The sequence below is a fragment of the Brachycentrus maculatus genome, unplaced genomic scaffold (assembly GCF_059751285.1).
Source record: "Brachycentrus maculatus isolate JH-2025_06_01 unplaced genomic scaffold, ASM5975128v1 h1tg000304l, whole genome shotgun sequence".
In the NCBI taxonomy this organism is placed as follows: Eukaryota; Metazoa; Arthropoda; class Insecta; order Trichoptera; family Brachycentridae; genus Brachycentrus; species Brachycentrus maculatus.
This window is the reverse complement of record NW_028281054.1, coordinates 282,986-305,298: the sequence shown is the minus strand read 5'-3', so window position 1 is coordinate 305,298 and position 22,313 is coordinate 282,986. Positions and strand designations below refer to the sequence as shown.

The 22,313-nt window shown below is 29.0% G+C and overlaps 1 protein-coding gene across 2 annotated transcripts in view; it reads right to left on the bottom strand.

Moving 5' to 3' along the window:
- The window catches only part of LOC148304784 (neuropeptides capa receptor-like), a 256,462-nt gene that overhangs the window by 23,408 nt on the left and 210,741 nt on the right, over positions 1-22,313 (bottom strand). For both annotated transcript variants that reach the window (XM_088267738.1, XM_088267739.1), the window contains one exon: positions 1,856-2,101. In XM_088267738.1, the coding sequence (XP_088123864.1) occupies positions 1,856-2,101 (246 nt within the window). The remainder of the gene's footprint in view (positions 1-1,855; positions 2,102-22,313) is intronic.

The following is a 22,313-nucleotide window of genomic DNA, read 5'->3' as shown; positions in this document are numbered from 1 at the left end:
CCGCACGCAATGGTGCATAGGGCACTGTATCTCATCAACGCAGTTTTATCACTCTTTTGCTTCAGGGATCAGTCCAGGGTAATATGTATTAAATGAATATTAGAGTGTAAAATCACTAATATTTATTTTCATCCCCCCGTGGGAATCGAACCCGGGTTTTAAAATTAATTTGTAAAAATTTCAATCAAAATATAAACACACATAAGACAAATTGAAATAAGCCTCGTTGATATTTAAAAAAACTTAGGAAACTGAGAATTATGAAAATTCAACGAAGCCAGTGTTCACCGATCTAGAATTGTCATTAGGGTAGAATATACATTATAATTAAGTGGGTTTTTACTTCAAATATTTAAAGAAATATGCATATGTTTTCAATTGGTCTGGATATTTATTATGTATTTTCACTTCTATTTTCCCTATCCTAACTATCCTACCTACAGACGACCCTTCAAAATAAAGGATTTTCGGGTATTTCCTTTGATTTTATGAAAAATGGGAGAAGGTTAAAAGCTTCACCGCAAAAATTCAAAGTTTCTTTGACCAAACGCAGTATATGTTAAATTTTGTTTGATGTGTTCTTACATTTTTGATCTAGTGATTCTACATAAAGTGTGTTATTGGTGATTTGTGTGTCGTTTAGCTAGGAGGTGTTTTCTTGCGATTTGAATGAGAATTTTTTAAATGCATAACGATATTTTTATACTTAGTATAGTTTATTTGTTTGAATGCCAAGAGTTGTAATTTGATTAGTATTTAAGTAGAAATCTGTATCGGAATTTTTAAGTATTATTTTTTTTATTAATTTTTATCATATACTATGTCCAATTCCAAAAATCTGTATAAAACTAACTAAAACAACTACCAAAGAGTAAAATCTGTCATCTGTAACGGCAGCCTAAAATCTGTCTCAATACAGATAAATCTGTATATATATATATATATATATATATATATATATATATATATATATATATATATATATATATATATATATATATATATATATATATATATATATATATATATATATATATATATATATATATATATATATATATATATATATATATATATATATATATATATATATATATATATATATATATATATATATATATATATATATATATATATATATATATATATATATATATATATATATATATATATATATATATATATATATATATATATATAATATATATATATATATATATATATATATATATTATATATATATATATATATATATATATATATATATATATATATATATATATATATATATATATATATATATATATATATATATATATATATATATATATATATATATATATATATATATATATATATATATATATATATATATATATATATATATATATATATATATATATATATATATATATATATATATATATATATATATATATATATATATATATATATATATATATATATATATATATATATATATATATATATATATATATATATATATATATATATATATATATATATATATATATATATATATATATATATATATATATATATATATATTATATATATATATATATATATATATATATATATATATATATATATATATATATATATATATATATATATGTGTGTGTGTGTGTATATATTCGAATGTTTTATTTAAAATGAAATAGATTAAAGCGTAAAAAAAGGGTTTTTACAACAGCAAAAAAACATATTTTTTTCGTCGGTATTTCGACCTGAAAAACGTCGGTATGTCGACGTTTTTCAAAGTATACAAGAGTCAATAAATTGTTTCTCACAGTTAAACGAATAGGGGACACCTATGATATTTTGGACTAACCGAGCATCCTAATGATGGCCTTCCTGGACTGAGTCTGGCGATTCTCTCCATGCACGGAGCCCTTGACTCCCTTGAGCTGGTGCCTTGATCTCGCGCGGATCCTCAGGCCCATCCTGCAGTAGAGCACCATGATGACGAGAGCTGGCAGGATGAAGAAGACGATGCTAGAGATCTCCCAGACGGGAAGTCCGTAAGGTCTGGTCAGCATAGCGCAGAACGCGGACTCGTACGACTTGTTATTCGAATCTGGAACAGATAATAAAAATTATTTTTATGGCAGTCATCTACAAATACATCTCCAACATTTTGAGTGTGTCCAAATACTCGTTCACAAAATCTGGATTATCTCCAATTACAAGAGTTATTTTCATATTATTAGTAATATGAAAATAACTCCTGTAATTGGAGATAATCCAGATTTTGTGAACAAGTATTAGGACACACTCAAAATGTTTTAAATGAATTATCTGGTCAAATTATAAGCTTAAATAATTAAAAAGAAAATGGTATTTTCTGGCGTTTCTCATGTGTGTGATTATAATCCAGGATTCGGACCTCTCATACTAATATTAGAGTTTCTGCTTAGTAAAACGCTTCTTTACATCTCACCAATAGATGTCTCTAGTAAAGTTCTAGTGATTCAAGAACAAGGTTTCTAATTTGGTTCATATATAAAGAACTTCCAAGAATTTGAATAGTGTAGTGGTAAATAATGGGTAGAATAGACGAATCACTTAAACCAGCCTATGACGGTCGTCAGCCTCGTAAATTCCCAGACTTCCATATCCTTCTTCATCTTTGATGAGATGTCAAAAAATAATATACAAATAGATCACTCGAATCAACACCTATCACATCGGAGTATACAAAAATGCTGCTGATTTCAGACGAAATGGTTGATAAATATCTCACACGCTAATTGAGTAGATCTACTATGGGTTAGTAACACGTTGATTACCGGTCACGCCTATACGCGTGATCCGGCCCGTCAGCCGGTTGCCGATCACGCGTTATCGCGTGATCAATATTTATATTATGTTAAACCTACTTAGATAATATTAAAACTATAGGCACACTTTACAAATTTATATAAGCACAGTTAAAAAATACTCGTGTAAGCAAGTTTAAAGAAAAATAATAGTATGGCCAACTCCTGAAATCCAGATTTTCAGGTCGATAATGAACGTGTTGATATTATTAATTGATTTTGTATTATCATTAACTTTTAAAATTAAACACTTCCACTTCATTATGCATGACTAGTTTTCATCGACAGGTGATTACAAAAATTCTATATGTTTTTGTAATCATCTGTAGATGGAAACATTTACAGTTTTCGAAACAAGTGCACAATGAAATAAGACTCAACAAGTAGCATATGTCTTTAATTGCTATGGGTAAAATTATCTTACCAACTCCCTATCATCGCACTATTTTTGGCAAGCGTGCCTTTGCTGTTGCGGTATCAATGGCATTAAATGCACTTTTACTAGTAGTTAAAAACAGTAATAGTGAGATGATCTTTAGAAATAATCTAAAAACCCCATTGTTCGGTGAATCATATCCACAATCTGCATTTCCCAATTTTAATAACATTAAAGCTCCCTTGAGGTATTATTTTACAAAAATGGCTCTATATAAATTATCCAAAATATATTTTTTTGGTCATTGGATAACCCATTTCGATAGCCTATTGTTTAAACTTAAAATCTGAAGTGTTAAAAATGGATATGTAAATTATCGAAAAATCATCTAATACTGAGACTAATTTGATTACATTTTCTAGGATTACGAAGAAAAAAAATATAATTATATTTGTTTTCAAAAAAAGAGAAATAATATTTTTGTTATTTAAGGATTATATGTACCTTTTGAATGTATGAGTTCAAAGTCAAAAATCTGAGTGTTAGTTAAAATTTGTTTAAAACAACTCATTAAAACAACTTTTACGCTATGTACAGAAACAACTTCAAAAAACCATATAAGCGTGAAGACTTAAAAAAGGCGAATGAAATTTCTAGTGTAGAACATTCAAACATTGAATATAAAAGAGAAAAGTTTCCAATTGTTTACATCAAAAACGAGAAAATTATTATTTTATGTAACGACAAATGTTTCAAGAATTTTGTTAGCAGAAACCTCCATGAAATGTACGTAACATTCTTTCCCGATTTTCTACAGGTGGCGCAAAATAAATCACCCTATCGGAAGATGTTACAATTTTCGCAAATGGCGTCGTACGTCAATTATATTTTATATTTATAAACTAGACAGTTGCAGTATACAAACAAATTGATCGAACGGGCACAAATGTTCATCAACACTGGCGGCAGCCACTTGACGGATATCATCTTTTTTACTTAATTTAAAAAAAAATAAGATTCAAATAAAGGTTTTTTATTTTCAAAAATCTTTTTTTATATTTCGTAAAAAAAATATAAATAAACTAAATTGGATGAATTAATTTGCGCCACCTTTAATCTGTTTGTATTCTGGAGCTCTCTAGTTCACAAATGTCAAATACGATTGACGTTCAACGTCATTTGCAAAAATTAAAACATCTTCCGAAATGGTGATTAATTTTGAACCACCCTGTAGTAGAAAAGCCTAAAAATATTATTTTAAATTTTTATTAAAAATTAATATTTTATATATTTGTTGTAAGTATGAAGATACTACCAAGTACTGTCCCAAGAATAAATTGCTTTTTTTATTATTTATAATAGTTAAAAATATTTTGGACTAAAAACGATAATGAGAATAAAAAATTGCTTTGTTTGAACCAACTGTATTTTTACATAATTTAATAAGTGAATTCTTCAGAATTTATATTTAAAAAAATTAACACACTCAAAACATTGGTCTAAAATAACGGTGACTTATTGTCACTGTTATTGTAGACCAAATCCAGATTTAAATCTCTTTTTTGTACTGGGCTCAAGTAACACATCAAAGTTCAAGTAGCCCCGTTCTACGGTTTACAACTTGTTATAAAAATGAAGATATTACCAAGAAATATACCATTTAAATAATTAATCCCTGGTCAGACGAATGTTCCTCAACTTCACAATCAACCATCCTCGTGTTGACGAGCTTTTAACCAAGATCGTTATGACAAAGTTTCAACCAACCGATGTTTACATGATCCAGAAGGATGTTATATGTCGGAAGGAATCCAAAGTACTACGAAACCCCAACGCAAAGTTTGAAGATGCGGGCTGCAAATTGAGGCGAAGTTTGCGACGACACACAGATCTTTTTGACATTTTTAATAAAAGTTCGAATTGAGAAAATTGTTTTTATAATCTACAATATTTTTTAATGTTTGTCATATGAGATAATCTGTTTGTTTTAATATTCTTTAAATTTCCAAAAATAATTCATCCTTAAAAAATATTTTACTAACTAACTAACAAGCCTTCACGCCAATTCTCCACAGTGGCAGGCAGAGAGAATAGTAATTATTATTGAAAAAATTAACTACTACTACCATCACGCCGTTTCCCCGCAGGTGTAGGCAGAGAGTATGGAACGCCACACTCATCTGTCCTGACATACTACTACTATATGTTATATGCTACTACTACTACTACTACTACTTATGTTATATACATACATACTACTACTACTATATACATACTTATACATATTTACATATTTACATATTTATACATACTACTACTATATACATATTTATACATACTACTACTTATGTTATATGCTACTAGACAAAAGGATAAAATAAGACTACCATTATTGAAAAGAGCTGAGTCGCAAAATTGCTTGATGTATAAGGGTTTAAAAATGTATGATGAGATGCCTGAATGTATGAAGAATGAAAAGTGTCTGAAAGAATTTAAAAATAAATGTCTAAGTTACTGTAAGGAAATGTAAATATATAAAGATGATGTAAATGTAAATAATAGTTTATATTAGTTTTAATATAAGCTAACTTAAGAAATAAATAAAAAAAAATAAAAATAAAAATACACTCCTCGCCCCCTTCACATCCATACATCTAGTCATACATGCCCTCCGATTACGCAAACTTTTGACACAACCAGATTTTAGGTTCTGATTGATCTGATCGTACCAAGTCTTTTTCGGTCGTCCTCGTTCTGTATTCCTTCTCACATTTGCCACATATATTTTCAAAGTCGTTCTCTCGTTATCCATTCGCTCCACATGTCCATACCATGAAACACTTTTAAAATAAAATTAAACACCAGAAAAAAAATTAAACACTTGTAAAATACCACTTAATGAGTTTTATTTCATTAGGTACGCTCGACTGTTACACGACCGATCTGGAAGTCCCGGGTTCGATTCCCAGGGGGGGAGTATAATATAAATATAAGTGATTTTTTCACTCTAGTATTTACTTAATATTACCTGAAGCGGAGGCCTGATCACTTTTCATTAATGTGTAAACGATCAAGATAACACTGCGTTTATATGATGCAGTGCCCTATGCACCATTGGGGTGCGGATAAGGGATAGAAGAAGACACACGACTAGTTTAGAAAACAACGGATGTTTTGATCCACAGGTGAATACCGAAACTAACGAGCAAAAGAAATATTCTGGCATATATAGAGGTTGTTACAGTAATAAATAGAAGGGCAGGCTAAGAAACAGGACTTTTAGTAAAGAAAAGAAAGTTTTCAAAAATAATTTTATTAAGTATCGTTTTTTTTATATTGTGTTTCTATATTTTCTAAATTGTTCATGACTGGATTTTTGTTTGTAATTGAATGTAATAATTAAAGAGTATGCGAGTCAAATGAGTAGTTAGTTTCTATTATGTGATTCGCGAACCCTGAAAAATAATTACTAGTAAGTCCACGGCGATGTTCTCTGATTCTATTTTTTTGATTTCTTACAGTTTTGCCAATATGTTTTTAAAGCAGTCACCACAAGAAATTTCATAAACATCACTTCTATCTAATATGTTAACTAAGAATTTTGAGTTTCTAAGAATATATTTTTTGCACAAAAATCAAAAATTAATTTCCGAAATAAACGTATTATGAACAACTTGTGATATTTAGATACTTATACTCTAAATAATAAAAAAATACGTTATCGCTCACTCCTTTCAAGAACGCCATAAATCAAAAATCGACAATTTTCAATTGTGAAGGTTTTCGGAATGCCCAGAAAAAGTACTATATCCCAGTAAAAGTGGCATATTAACTTAATATTTACCTGCTACAGGAGTGTTAAAAATATGGATTAAAAAAAAATTCAAATGAAGAAAAAACTTTCAGGTTTTACCTAAAAAGATCTGTTGCACGGTTATAAGTTCAATAAGTCGCGTATATTTTTAGTATTATGTTTTTAAACTTTAAAAACGTTCTCTTGAAAAATCAAGTTTTTTGATTTATGACGTTCTTGAAAGGAGTGAGGGATATGCATTAGAAAATTCTTCTTTTTTTTATAAATTCTCTGTTATGTGGTAACACCCAGTTATAATAAATAACAAGTCGGGAGGAAAATAGCCATACGTTGAGATGTGAAAGTGTTCTTTTAATGGGAAATGTCCCGCGAAAGCCTTGCACATGTGATTTTATTTGATAGGGTGAAAAGCCTGTAATATTATGGTGGCGGGGGGGCATATGGCAACTGGCAGATGCCTTAAGTGGCGACCTAAATAAAGAAATACATCATGGAGCACACAAATCTAGGGTAGATTGGGGTTGAATTACACAAACATGTCGGATAAACACGGTTTTAAAACTAATTTTATAAGTAGGCATATCATTCGTTTGTTTGAAGTTGTATGAAGAAATTTTACATGTATGTAAATAAAACTAGTCTTTGTTTGGATAATCTGGAAAAATAAAAATAAATTGAAATTCCAATAGTAAAACAATCAATAAAGACTTACACATAATAAGTGACTAAAATTTAATCATTTAAAAACAAGCTTAATTAAACTTCGAGTCCACTTTTAAATATATTTCTATTGTGATTCATTTGTCGTCTTTCTCTCATTATTTTTTTTTGTTACACAATTGTCAAACCGTTATAGCTTTATTTTGATGACCTGATGATGAAATGATTATTCCAAAACTAGCGTAAAATATAAGTGAAACTACGAGTATTTCAATGTTTTAGAATTAGTACATAAACCCTGATGATGACAAGGTTCTTGTCGAAACCGGTTGGAAAAAGTGTACCAATAAAAAGTGGTTAAAACAAAGTTGTTTTATTTTATAAAATGTGTAAAATGTGTCACCACCAAGTATCTGCGAAAAACATTCAAGAAATAAAGTATGTATGTGTTTATAAAAATGATATTACACAAAGTTAGCAATGAATGATAAGGAGAGTGTTTTAAAAGTTGTGTTTCACTTTCGCTGATCACTGATAGTGATGATTTTTATTTGTGCATTCTTTATTGTTATTGTAAATATTTATAGTAATTTTGTCAAAGGCATTAGCCGTTTATAAAATAAAATTTTATCGCAAAACAAAAAATTTTACAATAGTGCTTTGTAATGTGCTCGAACTCCAGCGATCAGAATATGTTCATTCAATCCTTTATCTTTCGTGCTTTCACTCAAGTATCATGCATAGATTACGCACAGAGCACCATAGTCGGAGCTTTAAGCTTTTCTCGTAAGTTTATCTATAGGGCGTTGGAGAATAGGATAAAACTTTCATACTAACTTTCTTATTTCATTATTTGTGATAGGTGTCTGAGATGAAACATTTATCGTTTTTAAACGAAATAAATGGGAGTTTTAACATTTTAGGGGTCATTTTCTGGCATTTGCTGGCTTAAGTGATCACTTTATACACTTGTGAAAGGTTCACATCATCGAATATACAAATTGCATTATTTTTTTAAAAACAACGACTGGTCAATGTCTGATAACATCGGTAACGACAAAACCCGGTCACTGGTCATTTAAAATGTATTTGGAAAAAACTATATCGCTTTTTTTTTATCAGTGTTATAATAAAATAATATCCTGAACTGGTACCCAAAGCGTATGACTTATCACCATGCCTTTATAAAATTGACGATCAACTTAACATTACATCTATTTGATGCAGTGTCTTATGCACCATTGGGTGTGGATAAAAGAAGAAGAAGAATTTTGCTTTGGAGAGTTTTGGAGAGTTTTATTTATTTTAATCATGGTCATTTATATATTTTTTATTGTACGATTTGTATGAACCATAAAGGCTAGCACACTTGGCATCAAAGTTTTAAAAAAAATAACTGAACTTAGAAATTCAAATTAAAATTTAAGATTAATTATGTCTGCCTCCGTAGTGTAATAGCCAGCACACTCAGATTCCATACTGGAGGTCCCGGGTTAGATTCCCAGGGGGAGGATCAGTGTAAGTGATATTTTCACTCCAATATTTATTCAATATTACCTTGGACTGGTACCTGAATCGGAGGGCTGATTACCTTTCCTTCATGTGTTAACGATCAAGATAAAACTACATTCATATCATGTAGTACCCTATGCACTATCGGGTGCGGATGTTTGCGAGGGTTTGATGAAGACCATATTTTATACTACAGAACGATTTTTCAACTTGTATTATTAATGGAAAACGCGTTTCACTTATCAAATTTTTGCATAACTTGCTCTTGGAACGAATTAAATACGTTATGCGAGTTATCGCTATATTTAAAAGGTGATACTTTTCCATGACTGCTTTAGTGACCATCTTCTAGAAAGCCACTTTATTTAAAGAAGAAAAATACCATGAACTCAAATTTTTAAAAATCGGTTGGTTTTAAATATTTAAGCTTCTGGAAAATAAAATAATTTAACTTTTTAAAATACAATGCATGCTATTTTCACACAAGAACAATCTTTGCATTAAGGGTTGTTTTGTTATTCAACCCTTACTCCCTAGGCCCTTACTTAAGGCTTAAAGACGCAAGTCACGACCCCCTTTGAAGGGGAGAGTTTTTTCAGTTTTTTTCAGGGCTCACGAGAATACACAATATTTCAGGATATGTTCATATCACGTTGTATGCGGAGGAATACAATAAATTACCATTTAAATGTTCATCAATCATCAATCCAACACCTATTTATAATCCGAGAAAGTGTCGATACATGGCAACGCATTAAAATGAAGCTTTTTGTATTTTATCTTATTTATTCGTGGTATTATAGCACGCAATTCGTTTTTTTTTTTAATTTTAATAATAATAATAAAACCCTTATCCGCACCCCAATGGTGCATAGGGCACTGCTTCATATAAACGCAGTGTTATCTTGATCGTTTACACATGAAGGAAAGGTGATCAGCCCTCCGCTTAAGTACCTGTCCAGGGTAATATTGAATAAATATTACAGTGAAAAAATCACTTATATTTATTTAACCCCCCCCTGGGAATCGAACCCGGGACCTCCAGAACGGTAGCCGAGAATTTTAATTTTAGCTGAGAATAATAATTTCAACAAACTTGTTAATCCCTAACACCTAATAATACGATTTCTTATTTCATTCTTATTTACATTATGTTATTTTATGATATTATTCTTATTCGCAATCATCATACAAATTCAAAAATGTCATTAAAAATCGTCATCGTTTCAATTCAAAATTAAATATTTTAAAAAATATGTAAAATCTTAATATTTTTTCCCCATTTCAAAAATATTTTGTTTATTTAAAAAAAATAATTAAACAATACCTTTTTGTCGAAATGCAAGAACAGCACTTTCTGCCCTGTAGCGGGTAAATATTATGTTTAAATATGGCATTTTGCTGGGATATAGTATATTTTCTAGGCATTCCGAAAACGTGCGCAACTGAAAATTGACGATTTTTTATATATGGCGTTGTTGAAAGGAGTGAGCAAATATGTTCATTGTCGCCTCTATCTTGGTAAGTGAAAAACTTTATGGTAAAATTAAAGAGATTTCTCTTAAATATGGGTCATTTTAACATTATACCATCATTACATTATTCCTGGTAAATCGATATAAAATAATTGATGGTAGAAAAGTGAAATAATAAAAATCTGTAACCATGAAATAATATTATCCCATGTTTCATTAATTTATCCTATTGTCCAGTTTGTGTTCCGACTTTCGTGTCACGATATGGACGATCAACGATTGACAATGTGGTTAATTGTTAACGATGAAAATTACTAATTGAATTATATAAAAATACAGGAGGTTCAAACAAGGTTTTTTTTATTTTGAATATTGAAAGCATTAACTTTGTAGATCATAGTGATATATTATTTTGAGAAAAATTTTTTTTTTGATCCATTCACATTTCTATTAACAACCAACTAGTCTCGGCAACAACCTGTCGGCCTCTTCAGGGTTTATAGTAAACCATATAATAGTTAACCATAAAACAAACCCTGAAGAGGGCAAAAGATTGTTGCCGAAACTAGTTGGTTGTTAATAAAAATCTGATTGGATCAAAAACAAAGTCTTTTTATTTCTCAAAATAATATATAAAGTCTTTTTTATTTTATTTTCATAAGTCCAAAATATTTTAAGCTTTATGGTGCAACACATAGCCTAAATGTGACAGATATCAATAGTAAAGTAGAGGAAAGGCAATTAAGATGGTATGGGCTCATAGGACACAGAGAACATGATTATATTGTAAACTAAGAAAAAGCCATGGATCTTCCTCGAAATGCTAAATAAAGATAACATGATTCGAAAGCATGGCCTAGGTGACGGTGTCAATGTTGGAAGGATCAAGATCCTGAGGACTAGGAAAGCTGACCCCATCAGCTTACGAAGACGATAAGTTTGAATGGAGCCAGGAAGAAGAAGACAGAATTTTGAGGTCATGAATGAGAAAATTAACAACGCAATGGTTCTATTTACCATATAATAAAACAAAACAAATTTCTTTATACGATTCGCACCGGTTAACAGTAATTTAGCCAATTCAAAAGTCGCAATACTCGACAGCATTATTGTGCGAAATATCCCATAGCGTTTGACAAATACCCAGTTACGATTTTATTCCCCTGGTAGTAATTTGCCCACCAAATATTGACTGTCTGATTTTTTTCTGCTGATAGATTACAAAGACTACTTTAGGTTTTAATATAGCTTTGTTATAGTTTTAGGTGGGATTATCTGTATTAATCAAAAGCACGTGTAAAGTTTTAAATGATTTTTTCAGAAGCTTAATTAATCAATTTTTCGTTTTTTTATTATTATTTATTCATTAAAATACCAAATCTTCAGTTAAAATATGTAGACCTCAATGATTCATATGATATTTAAGATGTAAAAATTTCAATTTTTCCTAAATAAGTCCTAAAGAGACACACAATATAACATAATACTCCAAATAAAAAATATGCATCGCTTGACAATTTAGAAGTTCGCGAACTCCCCTTACATTTGATAAAATTTCATAAATTTTTATGATATTCCCTTCGGCTATTCTGTGCTCCTGGGAAAAGATAATTTAGACGAACTTTGAATGTATAGTTACCTGGAATTAATTTCCAGAATTTCAATTATCCTGGAAAATAATTGTTCAGGGATTCGATTTCAATTGTTTTATCCCAAAACAATTGGCCTTTGATCTGCAAAAACAAGAAGTGTTTTATAACCCATCAAAATCCCTTTAATTATAGAATTAGTCCCCTGGGATTTGGGGCTTGAAATTAAAAATAAACAACGAGTTTATTTATGCTTTGAAAATGTATCTAAAAGGGTCATAATCTCTGAGCTTCAATTTAGTCGAAATAAATCAGAACTTTCAAATATAATATCATAATATATCCTAGAACTGAAAACACACATTTTTATGTCGTAATTTTTCAATCCGTATTTTGATACAAGTATTAATTGTCGTATTAAAAATAGTCTTCATAATGTTTTTATTAGTGTTTTTATTATCTCACAATACTAGAATTAGGTGCCTGATTCAATTTTTAGGGGGGTCAAAGTTAAACTCAAGAGTTTTTTCAGTATAATTTTTTTCAAGATATCTTTCACTGTAATTCTTAAAATTGTTTACCCTAGACTGGTATGTGATGTTGATTTGGTCCCATACATATATAATTTTTTTGTTTTTTTTGTTTTTGTTTTTCATTTTATGTTGTACAAAACAATTTATATCAAATAATACATAAAACAAATACATTTAAAGTTATTTCATACACAGACACACACATACACAAACATACACATACAAACAAATACAATACACATATCCGTATACATTCATACATGCCTGTGTTTGGATAGGTAGATAAAATAATTTATGTACTTAGTTGTAGTTTATTGTTAAAAAAACATGTAAAAAATAATGTTCACATATTTTTTTTTTTAAAAAAAGAGAAATATTTGTGTTTTTATTATTTACACAAATATCTCAATTTCATACCATTTCTGTGAGCCTAAGCGGTTAATTATTAGAAATATGTATCAAATTGCAGTAGAGTGGTTCGAACCGAGAAACTCTGACTTAAGAATCCGCGATACTAATCACGGGACCACAACCCGATACAAAAACTCGTTTAAAAATGCCATAACTAGGCGAAACAATTGTCAAAATATTAATGTTTATGTGTAAAAAAAAATTAAATAGGTAGACTCAAAAAATCTGTGCTTGATTTATTAATTAGAACATAAATTAAATTGGAGTTCTACAAATTAAACGCCAAATCAATAATTAAATTAAATATTTAAAAATAAAAAATTATAATAAAATGATCAGATAGAAAATAGCAAGTGGACATAACCGAGAATCACACCAGAAGTAATATTTTCCTCTTAAAGGCACCCTTACCGATGATGAAAAAGCATTTAAGAAAATTGATGGAGGTATCAGGCGCTTAGCGTAGATGTGAGAAGATGAAAGAAGATGTGTAAAAGGACGCTTTGTAAAAAAAATATATTTCCCTACTTATACCGGAAAATATTTACGACAAAGGATAAACTGGGTAATCCTCGTGACTCAGATTAAATAAGATCGAATTAACATTTAGGAAGACTCAAATAAATTTAGACAGAATAACAAAAAAGGACGCTAAATGAATTATTTCAAGGCATGGTAAAATCCGTTGTTCAATTTGAATTTCCTTTAAAGCACATTCAAAAAGTTCAAAAATTAAAAGTAGGATGTGTTTGAAGTTTAAAACATTTAAAAACATACAGACATATCGATATCGCTCACTCCTTTCAAGAACGTCAAAAATAAAATAAAATTGTCAATTTTTAGTTGTACATGTTTTTGGAATGCCCAAAAAATGTACTATATCCCAGCAAAAGCGGTATATTTTTAACTTCATATTTACCCGCTACAGGGCAGAAAGAGTTGTTTTTGCATTTTGAAGAAATTGTATTATTTTATTATTTTTTTAAATAAACTAAATATTTTTCAAATAGAGAAAAAATCTTCAGGTTTTACCTAAAAAGATCTGTTGCACAGTAAAAAGCTCAATAACTGGCTGGATGTTTATTTTTAATACATTGTGTTATATTTTGAAACATTAAAAACGTTCACCTGAAAAAACAAGTTTTTTGATTTATGACGTTCTTGAAAGGAGTGAGCTACATACAAAAACATAACGTTGAAGTCTTTGTATCACCCCCTTTGGAAAAAAGTTTTTTTTTATATATTCAATGTGAGGAAGGTAAATAAAAATGAATATGACATAATAACGATTCTCTGTACAACCAGTTCAAAAACCTTTTATCCTTTTTTATAAACATATGTAGCGACATCTATGTTTTTATTTATGACTGTTAATTATTTATAAAAGCACGTATTTTTTAAATGTAAATATTTAACGCGGCCTATCTTTTAATTAAACGGATGACAGTGATGGATGATGCTGGAAGATGAATTTGACACGAATGTTTTAAGTCTTCGTGTTATTTCTTACGATAACGAAATAACCTACGTAATAAATACAATGTGTGTATGTAAAATAAAACAACGTAAATTTTGCTTATATTTTTGACATTTTATTATAAATAAGGGAACTTTGCTAAAGTCTTATTCAAGTGGGTATCGTTAACCTTATAATATGAAGAAATGGTTAAGTATTGAATGATGAAATACTGGAATAACAAATGTTTTCTTGTTAATATATACGTATATTTATTACACACACATATATATATATATATATATATATATATATATATATGTATATATATATATATATATATATATATATATATATATATATATATATATATATATATATATATATATATATATATATATATATATATATATATATATATATATATGTATGTATACATATCGCTCACTCCTTTCAATGTTTTCGGAATGCCCTGAAAATGTACTATATCCCAGCAAAAGCAGCACAATTTTAACTTTATATTTACCTGCTACAGGTTTTCATTCAGGTTTTACCTAAAAAGATGTGTTGCACACTGAAAAGTTCAATAAGTGGCTTGATATTTATTTTTAATACATTGTATTGTATTTTGAAACTTTAAAAACGATCTCCTGAAAATTCAAGTTTTTTTTATTTATGTCGTTGTTTTAAGGAGTAAGCGAATTTTCAGACCCTGTAAGTGGCCTTAAACAAGGGTTTTGTTTTCATAATTTAAAATCTACCCATGTAAATATGTACTTTACTATTTGTTGTCCATTTGCATCTTTTGCATAGACCAATGAATATATTTCTGCATTGATTAATTTTATTTATTGTAAAACGACAATTGAAAATTCCAGAATCTTTACCTTAGTTAACTGGAGTATTAAGTGAAGTATGAGAAATGAGTCAGAAGCATTTAGAAGCAGCAGAACTGTTAGAGAATAATGGGGGAAATTAATTGATTTTCTGTGCAGTTAACTCAGTATTTGATTGCACCGGTTTCCTCTGTGTTTGATTTTCATAGCACCTCCTTCAGGCTGACTAACTGAACAGCAAACACTGCAATCTTAAGATGAAATGCAAAACAAAAAGAAAATGCTTTGTCATAATTTCAAAATGCTGAATTTGAGCATATTGAAAATTTTTTTTAATTTTAAATCATACCTAATATATCGCTCGCTCCTTTCAACAACGTCATATATCGAAAATCGTCAAATTTCAGTTGTGCATGTTTTTAGGAATACCCATAATATGTACTATATCCCAGCAAAAGGGGCATATTTTTAACTTAAGATTTACCCGCTACAGGACAGTAAGTGTTGTTTTGCATTTTGGAGAAAAGGTTTTGAGAAAAGACAACTTGTACACTGTTTCTTTTATATATTTCTTTATATATATATACATATTAAGTAATAAATGTAACCCTGAAGAGGGCAAAAGGTTGTTGCCGAAACTAGTTGGTTAAATAAAAATGTGAGTGGATCAGAACACAAAGTATTTTTATTTCTCGAAATAATATATCAATATGATCCACAAAGTTAATGCTTTCAATATTCAAAACAGAAAAGGTTTTGATTATTTTTTTTTCAATTAACTTAATATTTTTCAAATGGAGGAAAAAATATTCTGGTTTTACCTAAAAAGATCTGTTGCACAGTAAAAAGTTCAAAAAGTGGCTTGATATTTATTTTTAATACATTTCATTATATTTTTAGACTTTAAAAACAATCCTGAAAAATCAAGTTTTTTGATATATGACGTTGTTGAAAGGAGCGAGCGATATATAATTCACAGATACAATATTCCCGACGAGTAATTTCCATTACTGGATCGTCATTCGATATTTTCTAGATAACGAGAAGAAATTACTGTAGCTTCTGATTTTGTTGTTGTTTCCTTAGGTTTGGTAAAATTTAGTTATAAATATTACTTACACAACCCGCGCTCCCTCAGCTGTTCATTTATAACGTTTGATGTGCACGGACATATATCTTATATATTATTTATCACAAACCATTTATATCATAATTACCAACTAAAGCACCAATAAATGACAGTGTTGATATTGAATTTAAAAAAATAAATTGAAATTTCGTATTTTTTTAAATGCTCTCTCTCGCTCTCTCTCTCTGTGTCTGTCTCTTACATAAAATCTCTGTTATTCTCTTTATTTAAAGTAGTTTTACTTCTATCACGTGTACGGTGCTGTGCTCACAATTTTATCATTAATTTTATCGTTTGCACATATTTAAACAACATTAATTTGTACGTATATTGTAGTAACCCTTTTTTAATGAAAACGTGGAATCTTCCTATTAAAATTCGTCTCAAAGAATTCGTGTAAGCAGAGTAAATTCTAAAATTCACGGAAAATATCTCGGAAAATTATGAAAGGCTTTTAAGGTTCTGAGTGAGGGTAGATGGACCCCAATTTATTAAAATGACACCATGTATTAAGTTCCATAAAGGAATGCTTGAGCCACAAATCACGAAAGACCCACACCTATTTTTTCGGTTTTCTCATATCAAAACCTCTTTCCTGATTAAGACAAGTAATTTTCTTCTTAGACATTTCAATTTATGATAATATAAGTGTATTAAAAAGGTACAAGTAAAGGTAAGGTAAATTATCGCTTTTGATTCTAAGTGTTATATTTTTTAATTATTCATTGTTTTTTTTTTAAATCCCGGTCACTAGTCAAATAAATGTATGTCAAAAAAAAACTATAAATGGTAGTTTTTATTTTAGTAATCAAATGTAGTATGCTCCAATTTATGTTCACCAATTTCAGATTTTGATCCACTTAATCAAGGAGTTATTTTTTTCTAAAGTTCTTATATATGTTTGTAGATGTAAGTAAAAAAGTATAATAATTTGACCAGATAATTTATTTACAACATTTTAAGTGTGTCCAAATACTTATTCACAAAATCTGTATTATCTCCAATCACATGAGTTATTTTCATATTATTTTTTGACATCTCATCAAAGATAAATGCCCAGACTTCCATATTCTTCTTCATCTTTGATGAGATGTCAAAAAACAATATGAATTAACATTTTGTTAATTCCGATTCATTGTTCAAAAATCTTCAAAATAACCTAATATACATTTTTGTTTGTCAAATAAATTACTGAATCTTTGAAAGGTTCAGATCTTTAGTATCAATATCAGGTTTATCGATTTTCTTGTCAAATAAATAATTTAATATATGAACGGTTTGAATGTTTATGTTCGACCCATAAATAAACAAATATATTATTTGTTTATCAAAAACTGAATAAATCGTATAAAAGTTTGAAAACACACGTTTGTTTATGTGTCGCCTACTTTCAAAATGCGCCAGATCCATGTAAGTCGATTTTACAAACAATGCAAAATTCTCCGGTTAACATTTATGTTTCAAAAATTAGTCTATCTTAAGAAAAAATATTATGAAAAAGAGAATTTTTCCCTTTTTTTCAATATTAAAAAAAAACACGAGACACAAACCGAAAATAACGTCATCTTAATTTTTGACCTATCCCCGCTCTCTGATTGGCCGATATGGGTCAGAAGGCAAGAGTCGTGGATATGGCGGAATTTGAAATACAAAGCTGTTTTTAAGTATCTTTTAGAAGGGTTTCCAGGTATATAAGTATTTTAACAATGAAACCCACAGTTAGCATTCCCATAGAGTATTTATTTAAAAATCTTATAAAATTGGATCTGGCGGATTTTGAAAGTAGGCGACACATGTATATATAAGGGCAAATAAAAAGCGTTAAAACCCAAACGAATCGATTTGAATATACAAAAGTACACAAATGTTTTGCTCATTCCAATTCATTGAAATAGATCTTTAGAATCAACATCAAACATATCGGTTTGCTTGTCAAATAAATGATCGAATCTATGAGGGGTTCAAACATATACTCATGTTGATATTACACAACCCAACTCTTTTTCTACATCCGTGGCTAAGCTTGCTTTGATGAGGGTAAATTTATTTGACTGCTCAGAATAACCTGTTCAGTGGCGGTGGATTAATAATGTTCGCAGTTTTGAATGGATTTCCAATACAGAAAATTTGCGGAATTAATTAACAAGGCTTTCGTGCGCTTGAAAATTTATTAAATATTTGGAAATAAATGTACCCCTTAAGAAATGTTAACACAAAATTGACTGTGGGTTTTTGCGAGAACCTACAGTATGTTTTGAAAATAATTTGAGCGATAGTAATAAAATACATAAGTTTAGTTTCTTCATAGTTAAGTTTGGTTGTTTTTATTTTATTTATTTATTGAAAAACCAACAGAATATTTAACAAAAATAGCATAATATAATAAAATTTAAAAAATTACATTCCGATTAGAGCTTTTCACTTGAGTAATCTAAAAATAAAATAAACTGTCATGTACATATCGCTCACTTCTTTCAAGAACGTCATAAATCAAAAATCGACAATTTTCAGTTGTGCATGTTTTTAGAATGCCCAGAAAATGTTTTACATCCCAGCAAAAGAGGCATATTTTTATCTTAATATTTACCCACTACAGGGCAGAAAGTGTTGTTTTAGCATTTTGAAGAAAAGGTATTGTTTACTTATTTTTTAAATATACTAAATATTTTTCTAATGGAGAAAAAAGCTTCAGGTTTTACCTAAAAAGATTTGTTGCGCAGTAAAAAGTTCAATTAGTGGCTCGATATTTATTTTTTAAACATTGTATTTTATTCTTAAGCTTTAAAAACGTTCTCCTGAAAAATCAAGTATTTTGATTTTATGACGTTCTTGAAAGGAGTGAGCGAAATGTTAAAGTATAACTTTATAATAAACTTCCATTAGGTACATGTTTTTATCAAATAATAGAAATTTTCTTTTTCAACTAGTCAAATAGACATCAACAATATTTCTCTTAAACGTATTAAAAGAAACATTATTAATGTCTATATTATGTATAAAGCATTACATTTCACATTTCGCAGGCTCGATTTAAAAATTAATTTTGGTAGGACTTGGTGTGCTTTTTAGGGATTTTAAATAATTTTTTGTTTCTAGTCTGTGCTCCCGGGACTCTAAAATTGACAGCTCTGGGCAATCTACATAATTATTTAATAATTATTCTGGAAAATAAGGTCAGCGTTGTTCCTACGTGTTATTCTATGGTTATTATCGCAGACTATGAGTGAGAGTTTCTGCGTTCGATCACACTATACTATTACTTGATATACATTTTGATAGCACTACGGCTTACAAAATAGTCAGAAATAAAAATATTTGTGTGCTTTTAAATAACACATATATGTTTTTATTTAATTGATTCGGCAGTCACTTTGTTGTAATATTTATCCATTTAAATTAAAATTTTACTAAGTGAATACCACAATCGCTCAAAATCTATTGTAACACGTGTTTCGATGCATTCCGCATTATTCTTCATACGATTTTTTATGAAAAATGTATGGAAAATTATGTAAAATGCATCAAAACGCCTGTCACAATAGATTTTTAAAGAAAAATTGGCTTTTATGAAGTAAAATTCAAATTAAAAACATTTATTTCTCTGAATAAAAAAACAGTTTTGTTAAAAATCGCCTCATAGTTATTTCATATATGTATCTAGTTGGGCGGGCATATTTTCTTGGTTTTACTCTAGATATATATATTCTTTGTTTTACTCTAGATACATATATTTCACATATCGCTCACTCCTTTCAACAACGTCATAAATAAAAAAAACTTGATTTTTCATGAGAATGTTTTTAAAGTTTAAAAACATAACACAATGTATTAAAAATAAATATCAAGCCATTAAACTTTTAATTGTGCAAAAGATATTTTTAGGCAAAACCTGAGGGTTTTTCTCCATTTAAAAAATATTTAGTTTTTAAAAAAATAACAATTAAACAATACTTTTTCTTCAAAATGCAAAAAACAACATTTTCTGCCCTGTAGCGGGTAAATATTAAGTTAAAAATATGCCTCTTTTGCTAGGATATAGTACATTTTCTGGGAATTCTGAAAACATGCATAACTGAAAATTGTCGATTTTTGATTTATGACGTTCTTGAAAGGAGTGAGCGATATGTATCTAGAGTAAAAACAAGAAAAACTTGGCATGATCAAGTATTTGAAGTACTTGAAGGTAGTAAAGTGGGTATGTATAAGGAGATGCACGAATGTGAAAGAAGCTAATATTGCAAAAGATAGATTGGTGTGGCATTCTATTCTGCCTACCCTTGCGGGAAAGCAGCGTAATGGTTACGTACGTCATTATAAACTTCTATAATTACATGTAATTCTTCTTGAGACGCAGTTTGAGGATGATCAAGGGGTTAATATGTGTATTATTTGGAAAAGGGAGTACTTACTACATTTTAAAGGCTTCTGAAAATTACAAAGGACCAAATTTCTGAAATTCTATTAAGTGGCGAACATTCTAATGATGCCAGGAGTACATACGATCGAGAAGATGTAAAGAAATCCTAATAACTAGAAGAGATCAAGGGCCTGACAAAAGCATTTTGCATAAGCCCTATTTTGGTTTGACCTATATCATAATATCATCAATGAACCCCTATCTGCAAGAAATGCCTAGGGGTTTCTAATTTTCCTTCCCTTGCGTCTTCAAATTTGAACAATTTGTCGTAATTATCATACTTATCTGATCAGATAAAATGATCTCCTTATTTAATCGTAATTTTAAAGAAAGATTAAAATTACAATATTTTGTATGTGTACAAATTTCACCAGATAAAATAAGAGAATTTGAGTAGTGAGGTTGTCAATAATGGGTAGAATTGGTGAATGTTACACGTGTGTCACGTGAGTGATCACTTAAACCAGCCTATGACGGTCGTCAGCCCCGTAAATACCCGGACTTCCATATTCTTCTTCATCTTTGATGAGATCTAAAAAAATAATATGAAAAATACTCCTGTAATTGGATATAATCCAGAATTTGTGAACAAGGATTTGGACACACTCAAAATGTTGTAAATAAAATATACGTGGAAAAAATAATATTTTTATGCTATAATATTAAATTTTGAAGCTAAATATCAAGTCTTTAGCGTTTCGTTATAAAGGTTCAAAACTTCAGTATTCCTGAAATATCATGGATTTCACAATATTGTTTTTCATTTGTTGTGCTAGTTCCATTTCACGAACAGCAGAGAGAACGCGGCGGAGAAATACACGACAACTTTGTTGGTAAACATTTCACAAAATACCATAAATTGAAACAGTGGATAACTTTATGATGTTTTCAATAATAACGGTAAAGAGATTTTTTTACTGAAAATCCCAACAGCACCTGAGTTTAAATAATTCAGGAAAAAAATATTTACGTAGGTACTATTACATTTGCTTGTAGTAATAAAAGAAAAAAAAACTCTTAATATACCCGTTTATATTTATTAAACTAAAAGAATTGTTAACTTTGTGGTATGGTATTAAAATACTCGTATTTATTGATTTGGCGTTTAATTTATAAAACTCCATAATTTATATTTTAAATTTTAAAATCAATCATTGATTTTTAAGGTCTACTCAGTTGTATATTTTATTTTTCAAAAAATAAAATGTAAAATTCAATTCGCGACAGTTGTTTCGCTTTATTAGGGCATTATCAAACTGTTC